Source organism: Sander vitreus, chromosome 16 (genome assembly GCF_031162955.1).
Source record: "Sander vitreus isolate 19-12246 chromosome 16, sanVit1, whole genome shotgun sequence".
NCBI lineage: Eukaryota > Metazoa > Chordata > Actinopteri > Perciformes > Percidae > Sander > Sander vitreus.
In genome coordinates, this window is record NC_135870.1 from 22,108,892 (window position 1) to 22,128,103 (window position 19,212).

Sequence of the window (19,212 nt, forward strand, 5' to 3'; positions counted from 1 at the left end):
CAGGCAGAACCGGGCTGCATGGAAAAGTGCGCTCAAAAGAAGGTCTATAAACTAAATGGGCATCTGAGTACCCTCTTGTTGATATCCTCATTTGTGACATTCCCCAACTCATTTCCGGAGTAAGCTGGCTCCCTGATATCCTTGCAGTGCCTAATCATGGCTTCACTATGAGCCTCTTTATTGGAGGTCTTTGCTTTATGTTCTCCTCCATTTGCTGTGTGCTGGATATGTTGAGTGGAGGTGAGGGGGTCCCAATGTCATGTGTCAGAGAATATTAGCTGGCTCCACAGCCTGTCACTTCTAGTTTACTTGGAGATTGGCTCGGCTCGCAGGGCTCCACGTGGGTGGGGGTGAAGGCCCAGGGTGCAGTTACTCAAAATTGCATTTTCTAAGAAAAAACATGCACAACAGCATCCTAATTATGAAATGGGCCAGCACAGCAGGGCAATATCGCTGGCCCTGAAAAGAATACAAACAAGCCAGTTTTTACTGCACCGGCAACTTCTCCAACCCAATGATGTTACTGTCTCAAACAACTCTGCCGTTTAATGGTTACTGTGCAGCTTCTCTTTTTCCTTTCCTCCCCGCCTATTTGCAAGCTTCTTTTTCAAATTTGGTCTGCAGTAGGTTTTATAATGGCATGAGTGCAAAGTTGACTATTGGCTCTAAGAGAAAGTAACGTCAGCTTTTGTTTGCAAGTTTACATTTTGAACTTTAAGGTTCCCTGTGGAGTTTCTCTAGTTAAGCTATGGATCAGTTTCTTTAACAGTCGGTCCGTGTTTTGTTTTTCTAGTGCATGCTCACGAAACGAGAGTTCAAGCTAGTTTACATTAATGTAAAAATTCTTCAAAGAAATCTGCGGAAGGAAGGAAAGGAAAGAGGATGAAGGACATTCTTTCAACACTTTTGTTGAACCTCAGTACACACAATACGTTTTGATAAGTAACACTGAATTTAAACATAACTTTTGGTTGTTTTCCTGAAAACACCACAGGGTGGCTTTAATGGGCCCATCCTGCTGGCTCAGCGACCGGCGCAACTTTGTCTTTGTTGTCTCCTTGTCATCGGCCTGCCAAAGAAATCGTAACTGATTCATCTTTACATCTTTAGTTATGAGAGGAAAAAAAACATTTGCTCAATTGCATAAGAAGGCAAACAAGGCCTGTGATGCACACAGTACCCACATCAAACCAGGCACTGCGATTGTTTGGCTTTATAACTGTTTGAATATTCTGCATGATATGTTAGAGCAATGCTGTGATCATTTTATTCTGGCTTTGAAGCTCTGAGATGGAAGATGTTCAAAGTTGCTTCAGCAGTTTTGGAAAAGGCTCATACAGAGCTCCATTAGCTTGGACTATCCAATTTAATATTTGCCATTTAATTAAGATACGGAATCATGATTTATGATTTTTTTTATCTTGTGTACAAAATGGTATTTTATATTGCAAAGATTCAAGCAGAGATACAAGGAGAAAGCAGGAAATGATGAGCCATTACCTCCCACAGTGATGTGTTCAGACGTGGTGTGTAAGTAAGGACTATACTTACCACTGTGCCACTGATTAATTATGGATGACTGGCCCAAGAGTGGGTGTATACTGCAGTGTGCTTGTGTGTCATCAGCCCTTTTCTTCCACTGCCTGTCTCAGTGAAGAGGACCAAGCCTCTGACTAGCCTCTCAAGTCTCAGACAAAAGGCTGTTATAAAAGGTGTAAATATACAATTTGTTTCCACACAACATGGTTTCCAAAGATCCAGTTATTGTTTGTCTAGTTGTGTGATGTAGTGACCTTGGTTGTGATATTTGTGTGCCAGAAAGATTGCCTTCCTTGTTTGTTTTTTATTTCTTTTTCAGTCAGTGTCATTTATATGATATATTAACGCCATTTGAAGCTGTAATGGCTTACGTTTTACAAAACAGTTGCCTATTTACACATCGGGCTGACACGTGGCAACATTAGCATTCATATCGAGAATGGAAGTCCAATATACACGTATATTGGTTTCCACCATCTCCTGACAGCATCACCTTGCTCTGTAGCTGCTAAATGTTCCACTTTCTTTACCAGCTAGTTGCTAACTTTGTATGGCTGCCATTTGGTGCTGAGCAGGTAGCGTACAGTGGATTTATCAGAGTTGGTTGCTGGGAAATGAGGCTGATGGGAACGCCGAGACTTCAAGAGCCTAAAGTTGCCTTCTCATTACAGTATCAAGGTGCTGGCTGTCTGCTTGGACATGGGTTTGTTTACTACAAGTGGAAACTTGCCTCAGGGCAGGCAGTGGAGAACGAGCTTCTTGCTCCAGGCACATAGTGGTGCACATGAAAAGACACACAGATACTAAAGGATGGCTTTCTTTTAAAAACGGCCAGATGAGCAAACGTTTAATCATTTTCATTCACTTAGCTCTTGACATTGCTGTGAGAGAAACAAAATGTTGGCCCCTTTGAGTAAATGTTCCTTATTAAGACCACAGACTGAATATAATATGAGCATTCAAGTAAACTCCAAAATATCTAGCCTTCACTCATTGTACAACAAGTCCCTTAAGAAGAGCATTGACCATTTCTAACCTCAGAAGTAGCTGGTTCGCATTCAATTTGTGGATCTTTACTCTTTTCTACTCATGGCTGCCAGTAATATCTTCTATCACTCGAACTCCTAAACTGCAATAATGATTCCCACATTCACACCAGAAGCTTGAGCCCTTTGCATCCCTGTCATGATAAGGTACTATATGACGGGTATCTCTGGTGCCCTTGGATCCTCGCTACACTGCACAGTCTGCCTGCTGTCTTATAATTGATCAGGGCCCCCATTAATCTCAATCACTTTGTCTTCCTGGAGGGGCAGGAGCTGAGGGGAGCTGTCTCTCCGAGTGTGAATCAAGTCTTAATGAGAGGGCTTGTTAACCCAGGGCCGGTTTAACCAGGCTAGGGGCCTCACTGCGGGGGGGGAGTGGGGAGGGGGTGCGTAGTTAGAACTCCGCCTAGGCCCCAGTGAAGCTTCAGGGATCATCGCTGGTAGATCTTTGTAGAGCAGATCATGACCAACTGGGTCTGACATAAATGTTACTTTCAAGACGAAGGTTTTGGTTCAGAGTTCCACTTCTGCCAAAACAGTCGGACACTGAACATTGATTATGGACATTTATAAGTTGTCATATTTTGTTTTGGGAGCAGTAGAGTCAAGTTGCATCTTTTTTTAAATCTATTTACAGTAATACATTGTATTTCATGTGGCATATCATATGTATGTTGACTTATAGTAAAATAGTGCCAGTGTGTTTTAACCATACTTTAAAGCAACATAACATATCCTTAAGTAGAAGTAGAAAAGATGTCAAGATAATGTCAGTTAGTCAGTAACATCCAGCTAATGTTTGCTAACAGAAAAGTGGATTTTAAAAATTACCATTTGCAAAAAAAATACCATTATAGTGGCAACCACACCACTATAGTTTAACCAATGTTGCTTATTTGGAGAGATTCTCTTTTGGGCTGCAACCAACGATCATTTTCGTTATCAATTAATCTGCTATTTTGTTCTTGAGAATCGTTAAGTCTGTATGATGTAAAAACAGTTGTATGAGCAAATCATCGCATTTGAGAAGCTGGAACCAGCAAATGACTGACACTATTATTCAACTCGAACTGCAGTGCAGACCTCTTCCATGACATGCCCTATCTCGTAATGTTAACGTTCCGACTTGAGCGTGTAGGACGAATTTTCCAAGTCGGGAACACATTTTTCTGATTTCTCCGACACCACATGAAGCAATCTCGCAATGTTAATGACATGGAACAGAAATTTAGTTTTTCAACCCCGTGATTAGGATCCAAATGAATGGGTCCTTCCTTGGCCCATGCTGCACCCTTTCACCAAGTTTCATGAAAATCGGGCCAGTGGTTTTTCTGTAATCCTGCTGACAGACAAAGCCCAAAACATCACCTCCTATTATAATAATATTTGCTATTAAAATTTTTTTCAATCGATACATCAATGAATTGACTAGTGGACCTTGTTTACTATAAACCACAGTGGACTGTGTTCTCTTTCAGCAGGAAACACAACTTCTAGATGTGTGAAGCCATAAAGTGAAAATTAGTTAAAACCGATTAGCTGCTTTAAAAACATATGGGTATTTGTCATTGAAAATATGTTCAACATAGTGAGTCTTATGTATATGAAACTTAAAATTAAGTACATCATTTCAATTGCCCCGTCATACAAACGTCCCCTGCTCGGCCTGTTTGCAGTGCTGCTCTTGTCTGCGTAACAAGTCATGTTTCCATCAACGTATTTTAATGCGCATTTTGAAGTATCACATATGGAAACGGCCAAACTTCCTCAAATTCGCAAAAAGGTTTTTATGCTCGCTTGAGGTGGTTTTTGCCTTTTTCGAAAAGAGTTAATGCGCAAAATGGGAGATGGAAACAGCTTTGACGAATAAGTTGTGATGTAGCGAACATGTAACTCACATGACAATGGTCCCGGTATCCATCGGATGGAGGAAGGATCAGGATATGGGTCCCATCCAGTGCGCCGTACACTTGTGGCACAAAGTGCGTAGTGAAGTGCACTATTGCCTGTGCCTCAGCCACGTTGGGTAAATTGACGAATTGGTTCAACAGCTTGAATCGTATGGCCCTGCACACTGCGTATACACAGCAGTGTACGGTTGTCTTGCTGACACCAAATGTCTCTGCCACAACCCTGCATTCTGCACAGGTGGCCAACTTATACAATGCTACCTATCTCCATTTATAGATTTAAAGAACTTAGTTTCTAAACTCTTTGATTTAGCAAGCTGGTTTGTGATGTGGTATGTGCATTGTGACGAAACTACGCTTTGCGTAGGCCAGTTTATTCGCTCTAAACCAGTTGATGGATCTAATTCACATTTTCTTTTTTTCTTCTTTTTTGCGACATTTTAAAAGTTTGCATATAATTTGCTTGACAATTAGATGGAAACATGACTACAGATCTATCAGAGGCTTGATTAGACTTCAGGGTGCCAGCTCTCTGCACCGCCTCGCCCGCTCAAGATTCAGATTAAGAGACCGGTGTGCCAAGGGGGGGATTAGCACTGTACCAGCTGTGCCAATGCCCTACTTTGACTCAGTGTGTGAGCGAGAGGAATGTGTGCCACTTGCAGTGGCATCCTCCAGACAGGATGACTTTGAACTCCCTCCCACATGAACCCACAGATCTGTGTCAGGGTCCCATGTAATATCTAATGAACACAGCTCTCACATCCTCACTTCTCGAAATATAGAGATTTTTTTATTCATTAGTGCTCTGTGATTACATCTTATTGGCAAGAGGATGCCGCCCCTCCAAACATTGCCCTGGGATCAGAATCCAGTCATTACATATTCATGTTATTCATGTACAGTATATTCCTAATTATACTACAGTTATTCAAATATTCATTTATCTACCCCCTATAGTGCCAAATGACTCTGAGGCTGACCTTTCAAATTGGGTTATTAATCTTGAAATGAATGTGCGGTACTTTGCTGAAAGGCACTAACCAGTTCAAAGCTAATTGTGGACTCAAACAGCAATCTAAGTTGTCTCCCTGTTTTTACAAAGATATGATATATGTCCAACCTTTTAAAAAGAACGTCATTAGCCCTAATTAAGCCTAAATGTAGATTTCTAACCGTACACTAGGCTGAGCAGGTTTTATGAGCTCACATGTCTTCAAATGTCCCCGTACTCACAGAGAACAAGCAGAAAATATCAGAATCAAAATCTCAGCTGTGAATTTCTCTTAACAGACATAAACTCGAACATTTGTAAGATGTGTTCAGCAGCAAAGGACCTTTTGAAAGTGAATGTAGTTAACTGCTAAAAAAATGAAATGTAATCTGCAAACCAGAGACTGAACATACTTGTATTTTCAATACTTTTGATTGATAGACCAAATTGGGTCTTTACTCAGATTTATTTTTACAGCTTTCTTTACTTTTAGGAATAAGCAGGTATTGTGTAATAGATGGGTATGTTTTAATGAAACACAGTGAGATGTGTGGACTGTTCCCACGTCATTGTCCAGTCTTTTTTTTAATGTACAGACATAATAAATGTGACCAAAGTGGGATGTAGTTTGTCTTTTTGTAGCACGATGTGAACAGACCTGGCAGAAGGAGCCATGGTCAAACATGAATCAGTTTATCAATGTTTTAAGCCACCAACGTCTCCTTCCAGGCAGCGCTGCCTGGAAGGAGACGTTGGGGGCATCAACAATTTTTTAATTTCCTTTCTACGTCCCATAAAAGACAGTGAGCTGTGTATTTAGATTAACAGTTGTTGTTGTTGTGTCCTTCGCCAGGTTGTTGATCTATGGTCAGTACTGCAGCCACATGGAGAACGCCCAGAAGACACTGGATGAGCTAATAGCAACACGAGAGGACGTCAAGATTAAAGTGGAGGTAATGTCCTTCACCACACACCACAAACAGATGACAGCCCACTGATTTAGTGCATTTCTGTGAAACCAATACATCACAGTGAAGGCAGTGAACACAAGCTTCCTTTTGTGACTGAATACAAATAAGTGAGCAGGTAGGGTTCAACACATCTGGCTGATTTTAGACCTGAGATATGTAACCTTTAAAGGGATTATTTGATTTTTCTTTTTTTTAGATGGTATGAGCCAGGGGATTTACTGCCAGAATGACACCTGACCAAAACATTTGAAGCCAATGCAAAGAATGTTCTTCAAATTTCAACATTATACAACATCTGCAGATGAATCCTTTCACTCATTTTACCAAGCCCACTTACAAAACATTTGCTGGTTCAAGCTTCTCAAATATAATGATTGGCTGTTTTTATGTTTTATGTGATAGTCATTTTTGATATTTCATATTAAAGAAATTTGAAGATTGAATTTAATTGAATACCATATTAATCAATAGTGAAAATACTTGCAGCACTAGTACTTGTGTGTGATGCAAATGCTTATCTTGCTTCTAAATTGCATTAGTACCACCTTCAATATTGCAACTATATAACAAAAACAAGTTGTATTAAACTACTTTTGTGTGTTTCTTCTGAACCTTCAGTTTCCTACAGTTTTGCAACCGATAAACTCATTTTCAACAAAGATAGATCTCAGTGTGGCTATGGCGTTGAAGATTTTCAAACGAGACAACCTTCTAAAACAATGCAACCATGTTTCATTAGCAATTATGCACATTTCCCAATGAAATGCTGCTGAATCTGACATATCTTAGAAAATCATTAAACAAATATGAAAGTAAAATGTACTGTTGAATAAATGATGACATTGACTAAGTACTGACTAAAATAAATTCATAAATGTGGTCCAAATTTGCCATGGTCATGCACAAATTGATGAAATCAGAAAGGCGTGTGATTTGCAAATATGCCTCAGAGCTGTTTAATTCATATTCTGTTTTACTGAACATGATTCAACATTACCCGTCTATATAGGCAAGTGTATAGTGTTCCGAATAGTGGATTTGTAGTGACTGGCTTTAAAAAGGTCTTGTGAAATCTACAAATTTACATTTACGAGTTTAAAGAAAAAGTTGTATCACATTTAAGATTTGAATCTGGGTGATGTTCAGAGTCCATTTCAGCTGCAAGACCTCCCTCGCTACTATTATTCTCTGATCTTCTCCAACTGATTATAGAGAAGGCTAATGCACTCCTGTAATAGTGGGATTAAAGCACATCAGCACTTTGCATGGCCAGAGAAATGGCTCTTGGAGCTGTTGACAGAAAATGAGGTGATTACAGCCTGAGTAGTTGACACTGAGATAGGCTCTCTCAAAATAGAAGAGCTTTGTAACAGGGCAGAGAAAAGCTTTTCTCACTGTCTATATACACAAAAACCTTGTTTGTAAAGAGGGATAAGCTGTCCTTGTTGCTGCACAGTTATAGAAACTGAATAAAGAGACGCCTACACACTCACCACTGTGAAGGAATCTTACAGGATGATACTAACAAAAGGAGCCAGTGCATATTTTATAGAAATGTATTCATTAGTCAGAGGAATTTCCCAGTCAGCATGCAGGGTAATTGCGTCACAAATGGCTGGCACGGCCAGAGCTTTAGTTTCCACCAAAAGAATAAACTGGCCTTGTTTTTAATGGAATGCCCTGTGAATGTGTGGAAGCAAACACAGCAATGCAACAAGACTCAATGAATTGTTAAACAATGAATGCTTGTTAGTAGGAAATGTCCGATGCGGCATTATGCAATGTGTAATAACTGCCCTGCTGCTCGTGTTGGTGTTCTACAGGAATGTACTATGAAAGTACAGGAAGGGAAGTTCAAGCTGCAGGATCTTCTGGTGGTTCCTATGCAGAGGGTGCTGAAGTATCACCTACTACTGAAGGTAGGAGGCATCTCACAACTGCAAAAACCCACAATCCAGTCATTTTTACTCAGTTTGATCCTACACAGAGAAGATAAAGAAAATTAAACCACTAATATATCGACGTAGCGCACTTCATTTGGAGTAGGACCATCATTTGCTTTCAGAACACATTCATTCCATCTATACTATAGTTTTTTCAATGTCTGTGGTTGGATGTTAGACACGTCTTAGGGAAGCACAGTCTTCATCACTTAGATAATTGAAGCAGATGGAATGGAAAATTGCTATTTCACACTTTACTTTCCATTTTTTAAACACTTTGCGACTTTCTCACAAACAGGATTCCATTGTTTTTTTTTAAACTGTTGGTTAGAAATAATAAGCTGCTGGTAGCTATAATCAGTATTTTGAACCACGCACTGATGCCCTGACATGCAATTGTATCTAAGCACAATTTCTGACCACTCACATCCGAGCCAGTATTTCTTCCTGGAACTCTCCTCCTGGCGGGTAAAACAAGCTGGCCACTGTAACATTCCCCATGATTTAGTGTCTTTGCATATCATTTATGGATGAGCATATGAGTTTATGATGCCGTGCATAATGGTCTGGGGTGGAGGAGAGTGTTTGCTTCAGGTGATTGTGGGACTACACAGAGAGCGCTGCGACTTTGTCTATTAGTTTGAATCGAACCTCTGCAGGAGTCTTAGCGAGACACTGAGGTCAAATCGACTGAGTACTAATCCAATTAAACACACCCCATTTCACTGCTTCCAACAGCTTTGCAGAAAACGCCGCTGTATGCTGTTGCCTTGGGGCATGTCAGACTGACAAGTCTTGTTTCTGTGTGCGTGTGTCCAGTAATGCCTAAGAGCATATCGTCAGTTGATGTTGCATAGATATCATCATAGTAGTGTTTCCCTATGTGGTCATGGTGTGAATACTATGCTCTTTTCATCTTTTATGTACCATAGCTGCACTCTAAAATAAAGGGAATTCAGAAGTAATTCTGTTCAAGCAGGGTGTGTATATTTGATGAATTTGCAGTGTTTTATGAACCCAGGTGATCACGTTGCGGAGTTGTACAGCAGCATGTTGTCACTGGCTGGTCAGGCTTGTGCAAAAGTAACAGACCACGGCATTAAAAAGATCTGCTGAGTCAGGAAGTCATTTAGATAAAAATAAAAAAAGCAAATTTAGGTCAAATGAGGCCCACAGCAGTACTTGTATCTTGGTTGAGCTGATGTGTGTGTGTGTGTGTGTGTGTGTGTGGTGGGGGGGGGGTGAGGCGAGGCTAATTGCTTGCAGGTTAAAGAATTAGCAGTGACAGGAATGAGGGGTGACAAGGAAATAAGAGCTTTGTCAAGGGAGGCAGACATTTTGATTTGTCATAGCGGGGAAAGCGCATTTATTACATTAGTCCTTTTTTCCTGCTATAACAAGTCAAAATCTTCCATTAACATCTATTGTATATTCCAAATAGGTACTAATTGGAAAATATCACAAAAAAAGAATATAACTAAGAGAAAAAAGAAAGCTAGTTAGAATTATTGATGCTACATTCTAAATCAAACAAAGTGCAGCACATCATGTCAATGATAATACTTTTAGATAGATATAAAACATGTTAGGACACTGCTGATGGATCTGCCTTGGACAGCTGGCACAATTTCATTTTTATTTAGAAAAAAAAAGCATAACAGATTTGATCAGATTTCTTTTCCTCACGAAACACACCGTATCTCACCACGGCTCTACAGCGTTTTATAAATCACTCCAAGAAGTCGGTGAAGAAGGCATATATTATACATATATACACGTTTGTTATTGATTGCAGGGGGCAATACATTTACTGTGAGACCTGGAGGCTAGTTAGCAATCTCTCCTGCTTCCTCTTGTCTTTAATTTGTATGTATGTTGCTGTTTATGGTGCTCAGATGCAACTTATTATCAGCTACATCAGTGTGACATCCACAATCACAGTAAAGAGCAGCTAAACATCTCACACAACAAAGCCCTCTCATAAATATATGATTCAATGTTAGCATCATACATATTAATAAAGTATGTTGTGTGTTCATTCAGATTTTTTTTCTTCTTCTATTAAATTTTTTTTTTTTTTTACAAAATAATAATAACATGAATCTTCCTTGACAGGAACTATTGAGTCACTCGGCGGACCGACCAGAGAGACAACAACTCAAGGAGGCTCTGGAGGCTATGCAGGTATGTGTGTTCATGAGTGAGCTTTAAGATTACATAATAACGTTGCAGTGCTCCAAGCCAAAGCTGTAGTACATTGTTTCATACAACTACTGTGGCTCAAAGGACCGCAATTGAACAGGATATGACAGGTGTCCTATCAAGGTTTTAAGTTTGAGGCTTAAAGAATGTTTGCCTTGCTCTCTTAGGACCTGGCCATGTACATCAACGAAGTCAAGAGGGACAATGAGACGCTGAAGAAAATCAGCGAATTCCAAAGTTCAATAGAAAACCTTGTAAGTACTGTAATGTCGTCTGTCACTACTTTTTCATGTAGGAGAAATTTGTTTTCAAATTCTTTGACTTGATCTATTATTGACATTTTCTAAATCAGCTACTTACTAGACTGTAGGTAAAGGGATCTCAAATGGACATGCTTTTATCTGCCAGAGTCACAGTAGAACAATACTTGTTATTTCACGTGAGAGATTTATATTTTTATCTGTGCTCTTTTTACTGATATGAAATGAGAGGTAAACTCTGGAAAGCAACTTTGAGTACCTAGAAAAGCGCTATGTAAATTTGATTGTGTTATTATAAATTATTATAACAATATAAAAATCTGACTCCGATGACAGATGCTCATGCAGGGTCTCCGGGGGGGTCTTAAAAAGTCTAGGTTGTCTTCAATTGTAGGTTGAAGTATTGTGTTCTAGGTCTTAAATACAGGTCTAAATTGTCCTATGTCCATGTAACGCTGTCTCTAATGCTCATTGAAATACTTTTTTTTAATTCCATGGTGTTGTAGTTCTTCCTTTCGATAGTCCAAATATAATTTGCTGTATATGTACAAATTATTATTACTCCGTGTCGCTTTTATTCAATTTGAATAAATGTATTTACTTTGCAAGCACTTTTGTGACTCTGCATTTCGTTGTACTCAAATATCGTGATATAGGTCTTAAATTTCATTCATAATAGTCTTCAAAAGGTATTAAAAAGTCTTAAATTTGACTTGGTGTAACCTGCAGAAACCCTGTCATGTTGCCTGGGAGACCCACTGTCAATCAGATCTAATCAAACCACACACACACACACACACACACACACAGTCCTGTATAAGAAAATCAGACAAGTTTTTAAATGTTAAACTAGTATTAGTTTATAATTGAGGATGTGGTTTCGAAATTTACATTATTTGCTTATTTAGGAACACATTTTTAAAAGAATAGTTATTTTGGGGACAAAAACGTATTTGCTTTATTGACAAGAGTCCAGCTAATTAGGTTAGCTTATCACAAAGAGATGTCAAGAGGTAGAAAAATCGACCGACCAGCACCGCTAAAGCTCACTAATGAAACAGTTTTATCTTTTTATTTGACCCGTACAAATCCGTTTCTGTGTTACTAAGGGTTAGGTTTTGGAATATCTTTTGGCCTCCGAAGCAGCAACCAGCAGACTTCAGTGTCTTTGCCTGGCCCCTTTTGGACAGAGCCAGGCTAGCTATTTCGCCATGCTTTCAGTCTTTATGCTAAGCTAAGCTAAGAGGCTGCTGGCTGTAGTATCATATAATGGACAGATGTGAGAGTGGTATCGGTCATCTTTCCCCAAAATGTCAACCTGTTGCTTCAATGTTCTAGTAAAAATGTGAAATGCATCTAACGTTCTATTTTGGATTGCCAGCAGTGACATTTAATCACATTACCATTTGGTAAATAACATAAAATAATAATTCTTTTGTAAATCATGTATCATTTATAATCACATTTTCTATTGTCATTTTTAATGCTAGATTTGATATCTTTACAGAAGTTTTGCACCAATGTTTTTTTGTGTATAGTAATACACCAGCACTAATGTTATCACAAGGCTGGAATTCAAAGTTTGTCAGTGCGATTGGTCACTAAGCATCACAGAGCCTTAACCCATTCTTCAAAAACATCCATATTTTCTCTCCGGCGTCATCCATTCCTTCCACCTGTCATTAAATCCTCTGCTAATATAATGTCCCCAATAAATCATTTATTTTTGCAGAACATGAATAAGAGAAATGATGTACATTCCAGACTGATGTTCATTTCCCATACTATTATTAATTATTATTAATATGTCTTCTTTTTCTGTCACTATGCTCTCCTTTTACTTCCTCTCTTCTTCTGTTGTTTCCTACAGAGGTGCAAAAAGTCACTGGATTCATTTTGGCCTTGTACTGTACATGTGCCGTAGATACAGTAAACAACTTGAAATTTGGATTAGGAGAGTGAAAAAGTAACTGAAGTGGGACTGAATAGTTTCAGACTTTTATCATTCATTACATACTTATTTTGATTCTCTCTGAAATGTAAGTGTTGCTGAATTAATCATGGGTTCTCATTAAATTTAGAAGCCATAGTATGCAGTGGATTGACATTCTGTGTGTCTTTGTGACCTAAGCAGCAGGTGAAACTGGAGGAGTACGGGAGGCCAAAGATAGACGGAGAGCTGAAGGTGTGCTCCATCGTCAACCGAACAAAACAGGACCGGTGAGTCCAAACTCTCAAGAAAAAAAAACTACCCAAAGGATATGAGAATTAAAGCAACCCAATGCCAATAATGACATATTCTCACAGCACATTAACATTGAATGTGTATGTATGTCTTCAGGTATATATTCCTGTTTGATAAAGTGGTCATTGTCTGCAAGAGGAAAGGCTATAGCTATGAACTCAAAGAGATTATTGAGCTGCAGTCATATAAAATGTCGGACGACCCCATGAACAACAGGGACATGAAAAAGGTAAGAATCTTCCTTTCAATTTGACAAAAACATAGAGCAGAGCAGTTTGTAGAGGCAGTCTTGCTAGAGTATGTGATAAAACAACCCGTGTAATCATTACCAATGTTGCCCTTGAGCTAAAGGACCTTGTTGATGGTACTTTCAGATATTGAATTTATGAGTAATGCATTAAAGTGTCAGATATGCATTTTGCTCGCCCATGCTTGAAAACCCATGTAAATGCAATGAAGCTCATTTAGGATTCATGAAATCGCATTGCAGTGCATTGTGCTACAGGTCTAACATGGCTTTTTTTTGTTTTTGAATCTGCATGTGTCTGTCCATGTTTGCATGTGTAACTCGGTCTTTCTCTGCTGTCTTTCTTTTTGCATGCTTACCAGTCGAGTGGAAAAATGGTAAGTTTATTTGACTCATCTTCTCATAGTGGCCTATTTTTGGCAGTGGTGTTTTTTGGGGTTGCACGTGCACCCACCGGCTCTATGGTTGGCTCTTAAGCTTTTGGTCAGATGCATCGCCAAAGCATGTGGAGCATCTTTTAGTTCCAAATTAAATGTGATCATATTTTCATTGTGCTTCTACACATATTTATATAAAACGAAAACAGGCTTCACAAGCGTCTTTGCCTATCTCTGTCATTGCCATCCACATATATCTCTGCCCATCTGTTCCTCACTCACTTTTTCTCTCCAGTGGTCGTACGGATTCTACCTGATCCACCTGCAAGGGAAGCAGGGCTTCCAGTTCTTTTGTAAAACTGAGGAGACAAAGAGGAAGTGGATGGAGCAGTTTGAAATGGCCATGTGAGTATGATTACATGGTAGGGTTGGTAACTTCCCTGAAAATTCAATTAAGGAACCATATTGGGATAAACTAACCAGATGGGCTGTGTGTTGGCTAATCCCGTGAATTAAACACCAGAGAAATAAATCTACCTCATTGCGAAATCAAATAAACTGTCCAATTCATTATGATTTACTTCCAGGTCCAACATTAAGCCAGAGAGAGCCACAGCCAATCAGCATAACTTCCAAATGCACACATTTGATAAGAACACCAACTGTCGAGCCTGCAAGATGCTTTTAAGGTAACAACCCTGATAACTCCAGTGCTGATGTGCATAACAGCGCATTCATATTCTACAATGAATAATGAATGCATCGTCTTCCAGACTTTCCAAGGACTATCATGTATCCAACAATATTCAGCAGTAACAGATTAATTATGTTTCTTGTACAAGCTGGGAAAGATATTTTATACAGTCGGACACACGTTATGTAACATTTATACAAAAATACTGTATAGTCCTGATTGATGCAGTGGTGAAAGAAGAAGCAGTCACATCATTAACTTTAATTAAACATAGCAATACCAAAATGTAAAAATACTCTATTTCACATAAATGTACTACAGTAAAAAGTATCATTTCCCTGTGAATTGTGGTGGAGTATAAGTATAAAGAAGCAGAAGATGGAAAGAGCTGAAAATTGTACTTGAGTGTAGTACTTGTGCCATTGCTGTCATGCAACAGTACTATAACACTCCACACTGTTAGTAAATGTAGCATTGAATGTAATGCTAGTAATGTAGTGTTAAGTTAAAACCTTACAACGTGTCTCAAGTGCTAAAAAAACTGAAGACAAATCCCCCCCCCCACATTTAGGGAGCAACAAGCAAACAGACTTAAGATCACATAGGGAATATGTGTTTGGCTAATGTAGCCCCTCATTAGCGTAAAAGCAATCTTTGGAAAAATATTCCACTAAGTGTGTGACTGAGGCTGACAAATGATATTTTTAAACATCCCCCTTTTCCCAGCACCACCCACTGTGTCCCAGAGCGCAGCTCCTCCCATGCGAGAGTGCTGCTCGACTGCAGCGGGGACAACCCGTTTTACTGAATCACCACTTTCACCTCTATTACAGTCGGCCGGCTAAACTCCACTCTGTGCATTGACCCACAAATTTCATGGCTTGGCTGACCTAAATTCACAGAGCCAGTGTAAGCGGGGGCCGGCGTTGGCACTGCCTGCTAGATGCTAATTACTGCTGCAGCCCCAGCGGATCCCATCGTGATTTATGGCACTGGCTATTCAGCATGACAGTGTGCGATGCGCTGTGTGTTACAGTATCCGTAACAAATACAGTGCTGCTCTTAAACGGAGCGAGTCGATTTTGAGATTTTAGGATCAAAGAGTGGCATGTGTAACTGCAAACGCAGGCTTCTAGTAACAAGCAGCAGCTCCCCCTTGTGTGTTGTACTTACAAGAAGTTAATTTGTGTCTGAGACACTTCCTGTTTGCATTACTGATGTGTGTGTGTGTGTGTGTGTGTGTGTGTGTGTGTGTGTGTGTGTGTGTGTGTGTGTCCCCTCTAGGGGCATCTTCTATCAGGGCTACTACTGCTCTCGCTGTGGAACAGGAGCACACAAAGAGTGTCTGGAAGTCATCACCATCTGTAAAATCAGTAGGTGTTCCCTCTCATTTTCTGGCAGAAGTCCTGATACAGGTTTACTTTTGGAGGGTCGATATCAGGGCGGAGCAATGTTTGGATTAAATCGTTTTAATTGATGTTGTGTGACAGACATCATCGATGATTATGACTATGCGTTGTGAGGGTGATTGACTAAATTAATAATGATTTATAAAAATATCATTCTGTCCACAAATGTAAACATGCTGCCAGTGTCAGTGAACAGTAGCTTGTATGTCACTTAAATCTAGCAGGAAAATGGAGGATGGGTTCTCTGGGTTTCCTGTGGGGACTATTTCATTGTGTTGCGGGGTTTTGTACGAAGGAGGAAAACTTGGGTGTCAGGATGACTGACCTGACCATCAGCTTACTTTTCGGGCTTGTAATACTTTAAAATGAAATCATGAATGGTTCCATATATGTTTGGGTTATAACCAGTTCATACAGTTAGCAATTTGTTTCTGCTCCGTTTTATTTGAATGTTTTCTAGAGACCTGAAGAGGTAAAATGATTCAGTTATTCCCAACAAAAATAGCAAGTTGACAAACATCTACAAAACTGAAAGTAATTGTATGTAGCATTAATGTTTTTTTTCTGCTTTCTTTTCCTGTTAACCATCTGACAACTGATTAATCTCAGATTTATCCCGACATTCCTTAAAGACAGATGCACTCATCATATATTACACATATTATAGGCCTGGATCCAGCTTTGTACGTCTGAGTAAAGTTCAATGTGCAAGCCTCCTATGGTTCTTTAGGTAAAATCACACCCTAAAAACTGCAGTCATTCTATGTGACATGAAATGACTGGACAGGACTGGTAACAAAAGTGGGACTGATTGGGAATGGGAAGAAATTATGGGACCAGGCGATACGTAGGAATATGTTTTTTTATCCACTGTGTAATACTGTACTTCTGGCATGAAGCCAAAATGCAGGCAAACAGGCAACATTACCTTCATGTTTGACATAGCGCATTTAAACAAGCCACATGAAGCCCTGACACATATTTTAAGAATTAAAATACTCAAATGCTCATTTTACTGCAGACGTAATCTCTCACTGTCACTGTTTCTTTTGTCTTGTTTCAGATCCTCTTGACTTGGTGAGTAGATCCTCTATTACTCAACATACTATAGCAATATTATCTTCCTCTAATAGCCATTTCCCTCATGTTTTTCTGTATCATTAAAATGATTGTCAATCATTGTTGATCAAGTATTTGTTTCTTTTATAGGAACCGGGAATGTCATCAGGTAATTTATTGAACAGCGCAGCTCTCTACTGCCATCTAGTGGATATATATACTACACATGAAGCACAACATTATCAACCATGTAGAGTGGGTGGCAATGCATAGACAGATATAGATACTATGTGCTTAAGATATTACGTGAATAAAACCTGAAGATCTTTGAGATAAGAGGGATCCTAGTTCTTTTGCAGTATCCTGAAATAAGCAATACAGAGTGGTCTGTTTGGGGAGAATGAGACACAGTTTGAAATTACAAAGTTGATCTAGATTTTCTTTGTAATTTCTGGCATTTTTGCCTCATGTGATACTTCAAAGTGGACAGAGAAAGGGAAACCATGCAGCAAAGATCCTGGACTAGATTTAAACCCAGGATGTTGTGGTTGTATTGTGTGTATCTTAGACCGCTGCATCACTCAGTGGGTAAGATTTCTCTGCATAAACAGGCCTGCCGTTATCAGCCTAAATCACTGCTACATGTGAAACCTAAGAGGGAACTCCAAACACAGTGAGCAGCACACACAGTTAGATTCAACCTTAGATCTTTTCCTCTTTTCTCCTGTGTCATCAACCTAACTGTTAGTCCTACTTACCTCTACAGTTTTAACATGAGCTGCAAACACTTGATTGTTTTTCCAGGTCCCAAGATGGTGGCAGTGAGGAACTACCATGGCACACCAGCACCTGTGGGGAAGACACCGCTCTGTTTTCAGACAGGAGATTTTATCGAGTTGCTGAAGGGAGATCCTGACACCACATGGTGGGAGGTACAGCCAATCAATTACTATCTGACAACACCTAAAGTGTGAATATTAAGACAGTTGGCGCTGTACTCCAGCACATTGAGAACTTGTGGATGTGAAATGAATCCATAATGATTGAGTTAAAGTGCTGACTTTCCGCTTTTAAGATGTTTGAAGGTGATTACATCCATATTGGGTGAACAGATTAGGAGTCATAAGACTTCAGCAATGACTTCCTTGAGTCTTGTCGTCACCATGAGGTTGCCAGGCAACCAGCGGAGACTCCAGGGAGTCAGTGGCCAGGCCAAGATATTGACTGGCACGTAACACCTCGTAAAACCACAACATGTTGTTCTTACACTTCAGTGTTTGTACAGATTAAACAAAGGAGATGTACGGGTTAATATAATTGAACTTCAGAGGTGCTGGTAGGTGGATTGTGTTACCTTTGGACAAAGCCAGGCTAGCTGTTTCCCCCTATTTTAACATCTATGCTAAGCTGGCTGTAGCCGTATCTTTAGTGTACGGACATGATAGTGGTTTCAATTCTTATCCCAGCCTTGTCAAGAAAGCGAGTAAGCGTATTTCCAGAAATGTTAAACTTTTCCATAAATACAAAGTCATGTATAAGAGAGCCAAAACAATTTGACCACACACTGGCTGCACTATGAATCACCCGGGTCTGTAACTTAAAGGCATACTATGTAACTTTTCCCTCTTTGGTCCCCCTACAGGTTGTCTCGTTGGAACTACAGCGTTCAGGCATTTTTCAAGATCATTTCAAATAATACAAATAAACCACATTTGGTATGTTGTAGATACAAGTTAAAATCAGATAAAAGAACTTGTATCTAAGAGGAGTGATCATTCGCAGTGTTGTTTTGCATGGTAGAGCTATGACTATTTATAGAAGATAGAAGGGGTAAATAAATGAAGCAACAAGAATTGAAGGAAATGTATGGCTGTGAGTTACAAAAGTGGACTTATACCAATTATTGTAACCTTTATAATACAAAAGCTTGCAGGTTTACACTAATGAGGGACTAAGATTTTGCTCAACACCTGCGTCATTTACATAAACACCTTCATTTTGAAGAACATCAATTTGCAGGAATGTTCTGAATTTGATTATTAGTTCAACTTTCTTTGCCTTTTTTGAAGTTGCAGCACAAATGATGATTTTGTCAAGACATTTTTCTTTTACATTTTCTACATTTTGCCTTTGTTTGATAGGACACAGTTAAAATAGACAGACGGTATGGGGAATAACATGCAAACAAGGTCCCCAGCCATATTTAAACCTTGGATTTCCTGGGTTCTTCCTGTAGAACTGGGTATAATTACTTGGTATGTGTCAGCCTATTTGGACAACAAAGTTCTGATTATTAAATTTAATTAAAATAGAAAT

The 19,212-nt window shown here is 39.4% G+C and overlaps 1 protein-coding gene across 5 annotated transcripts in view; it reads left to right on the forward strand.

Moving 5' to 3' along the window:
- Nucleotides 1-19,212, forward strand: part of vav2 (vav 2 guanine nucleotide exchange factor) — a 226,292-nt gene that overhangs the window by 197,347 nt on the left and 9,733 nt on the right. For 2 of the 5 annotated variants that reach the window (XM_078270776.1, XM_078270773.1), the window contains exons 9-21: nt 6,343-6,442; nt 8,284-8,379; nt 10,519-10,587; nt 10,773-10,859; nt 13,000-13,085; nt 13,207-13,339; nt 13,720-13,734; nt 14,030-14,139; nt 14,322-14,423; nt 15,713-15,801; nt 16,901-16,914; nt 17,047-17,065; nt 17,701-17,828. In XM_078270776.1, coding sequence (XP_078126902.1) covers nt 6,343-6,442; nt 8,284-8,379; nt 10,519-10,587; nt 10,773-10,859; nt 13,000-13,085; nt 13,207-13,339; nt 13,720-13,734; nt 14,030-14,139; nt 14,322-14,423; nt 15,713-15,801; nt 16,901-16,914; nt 17,047-17,065; nt 17,701-17,828 — 1,048 coding nt within the window. Of the gene's footprint in view, nt 1-6,342; nt 6,443-8,283; nt 8,380-10,518; nt 10,588-10,772; nt 10,860-12,996; nt 13,086-13,206; nt 13,340-13,719; nt 13,735-14,029; nt 14,140-14,321; nt 14,424-15,712; nt 15,802-16,900; nt 16,915-17,046; nt 17,066-17,700; nt 17,829-19,212 lie in introns of all 5 variants that reach the window. The other 3 variants (XM_078270772.1, XM_078270775.1, XM_078270774.1) reach the window with 3 other exon arrangements.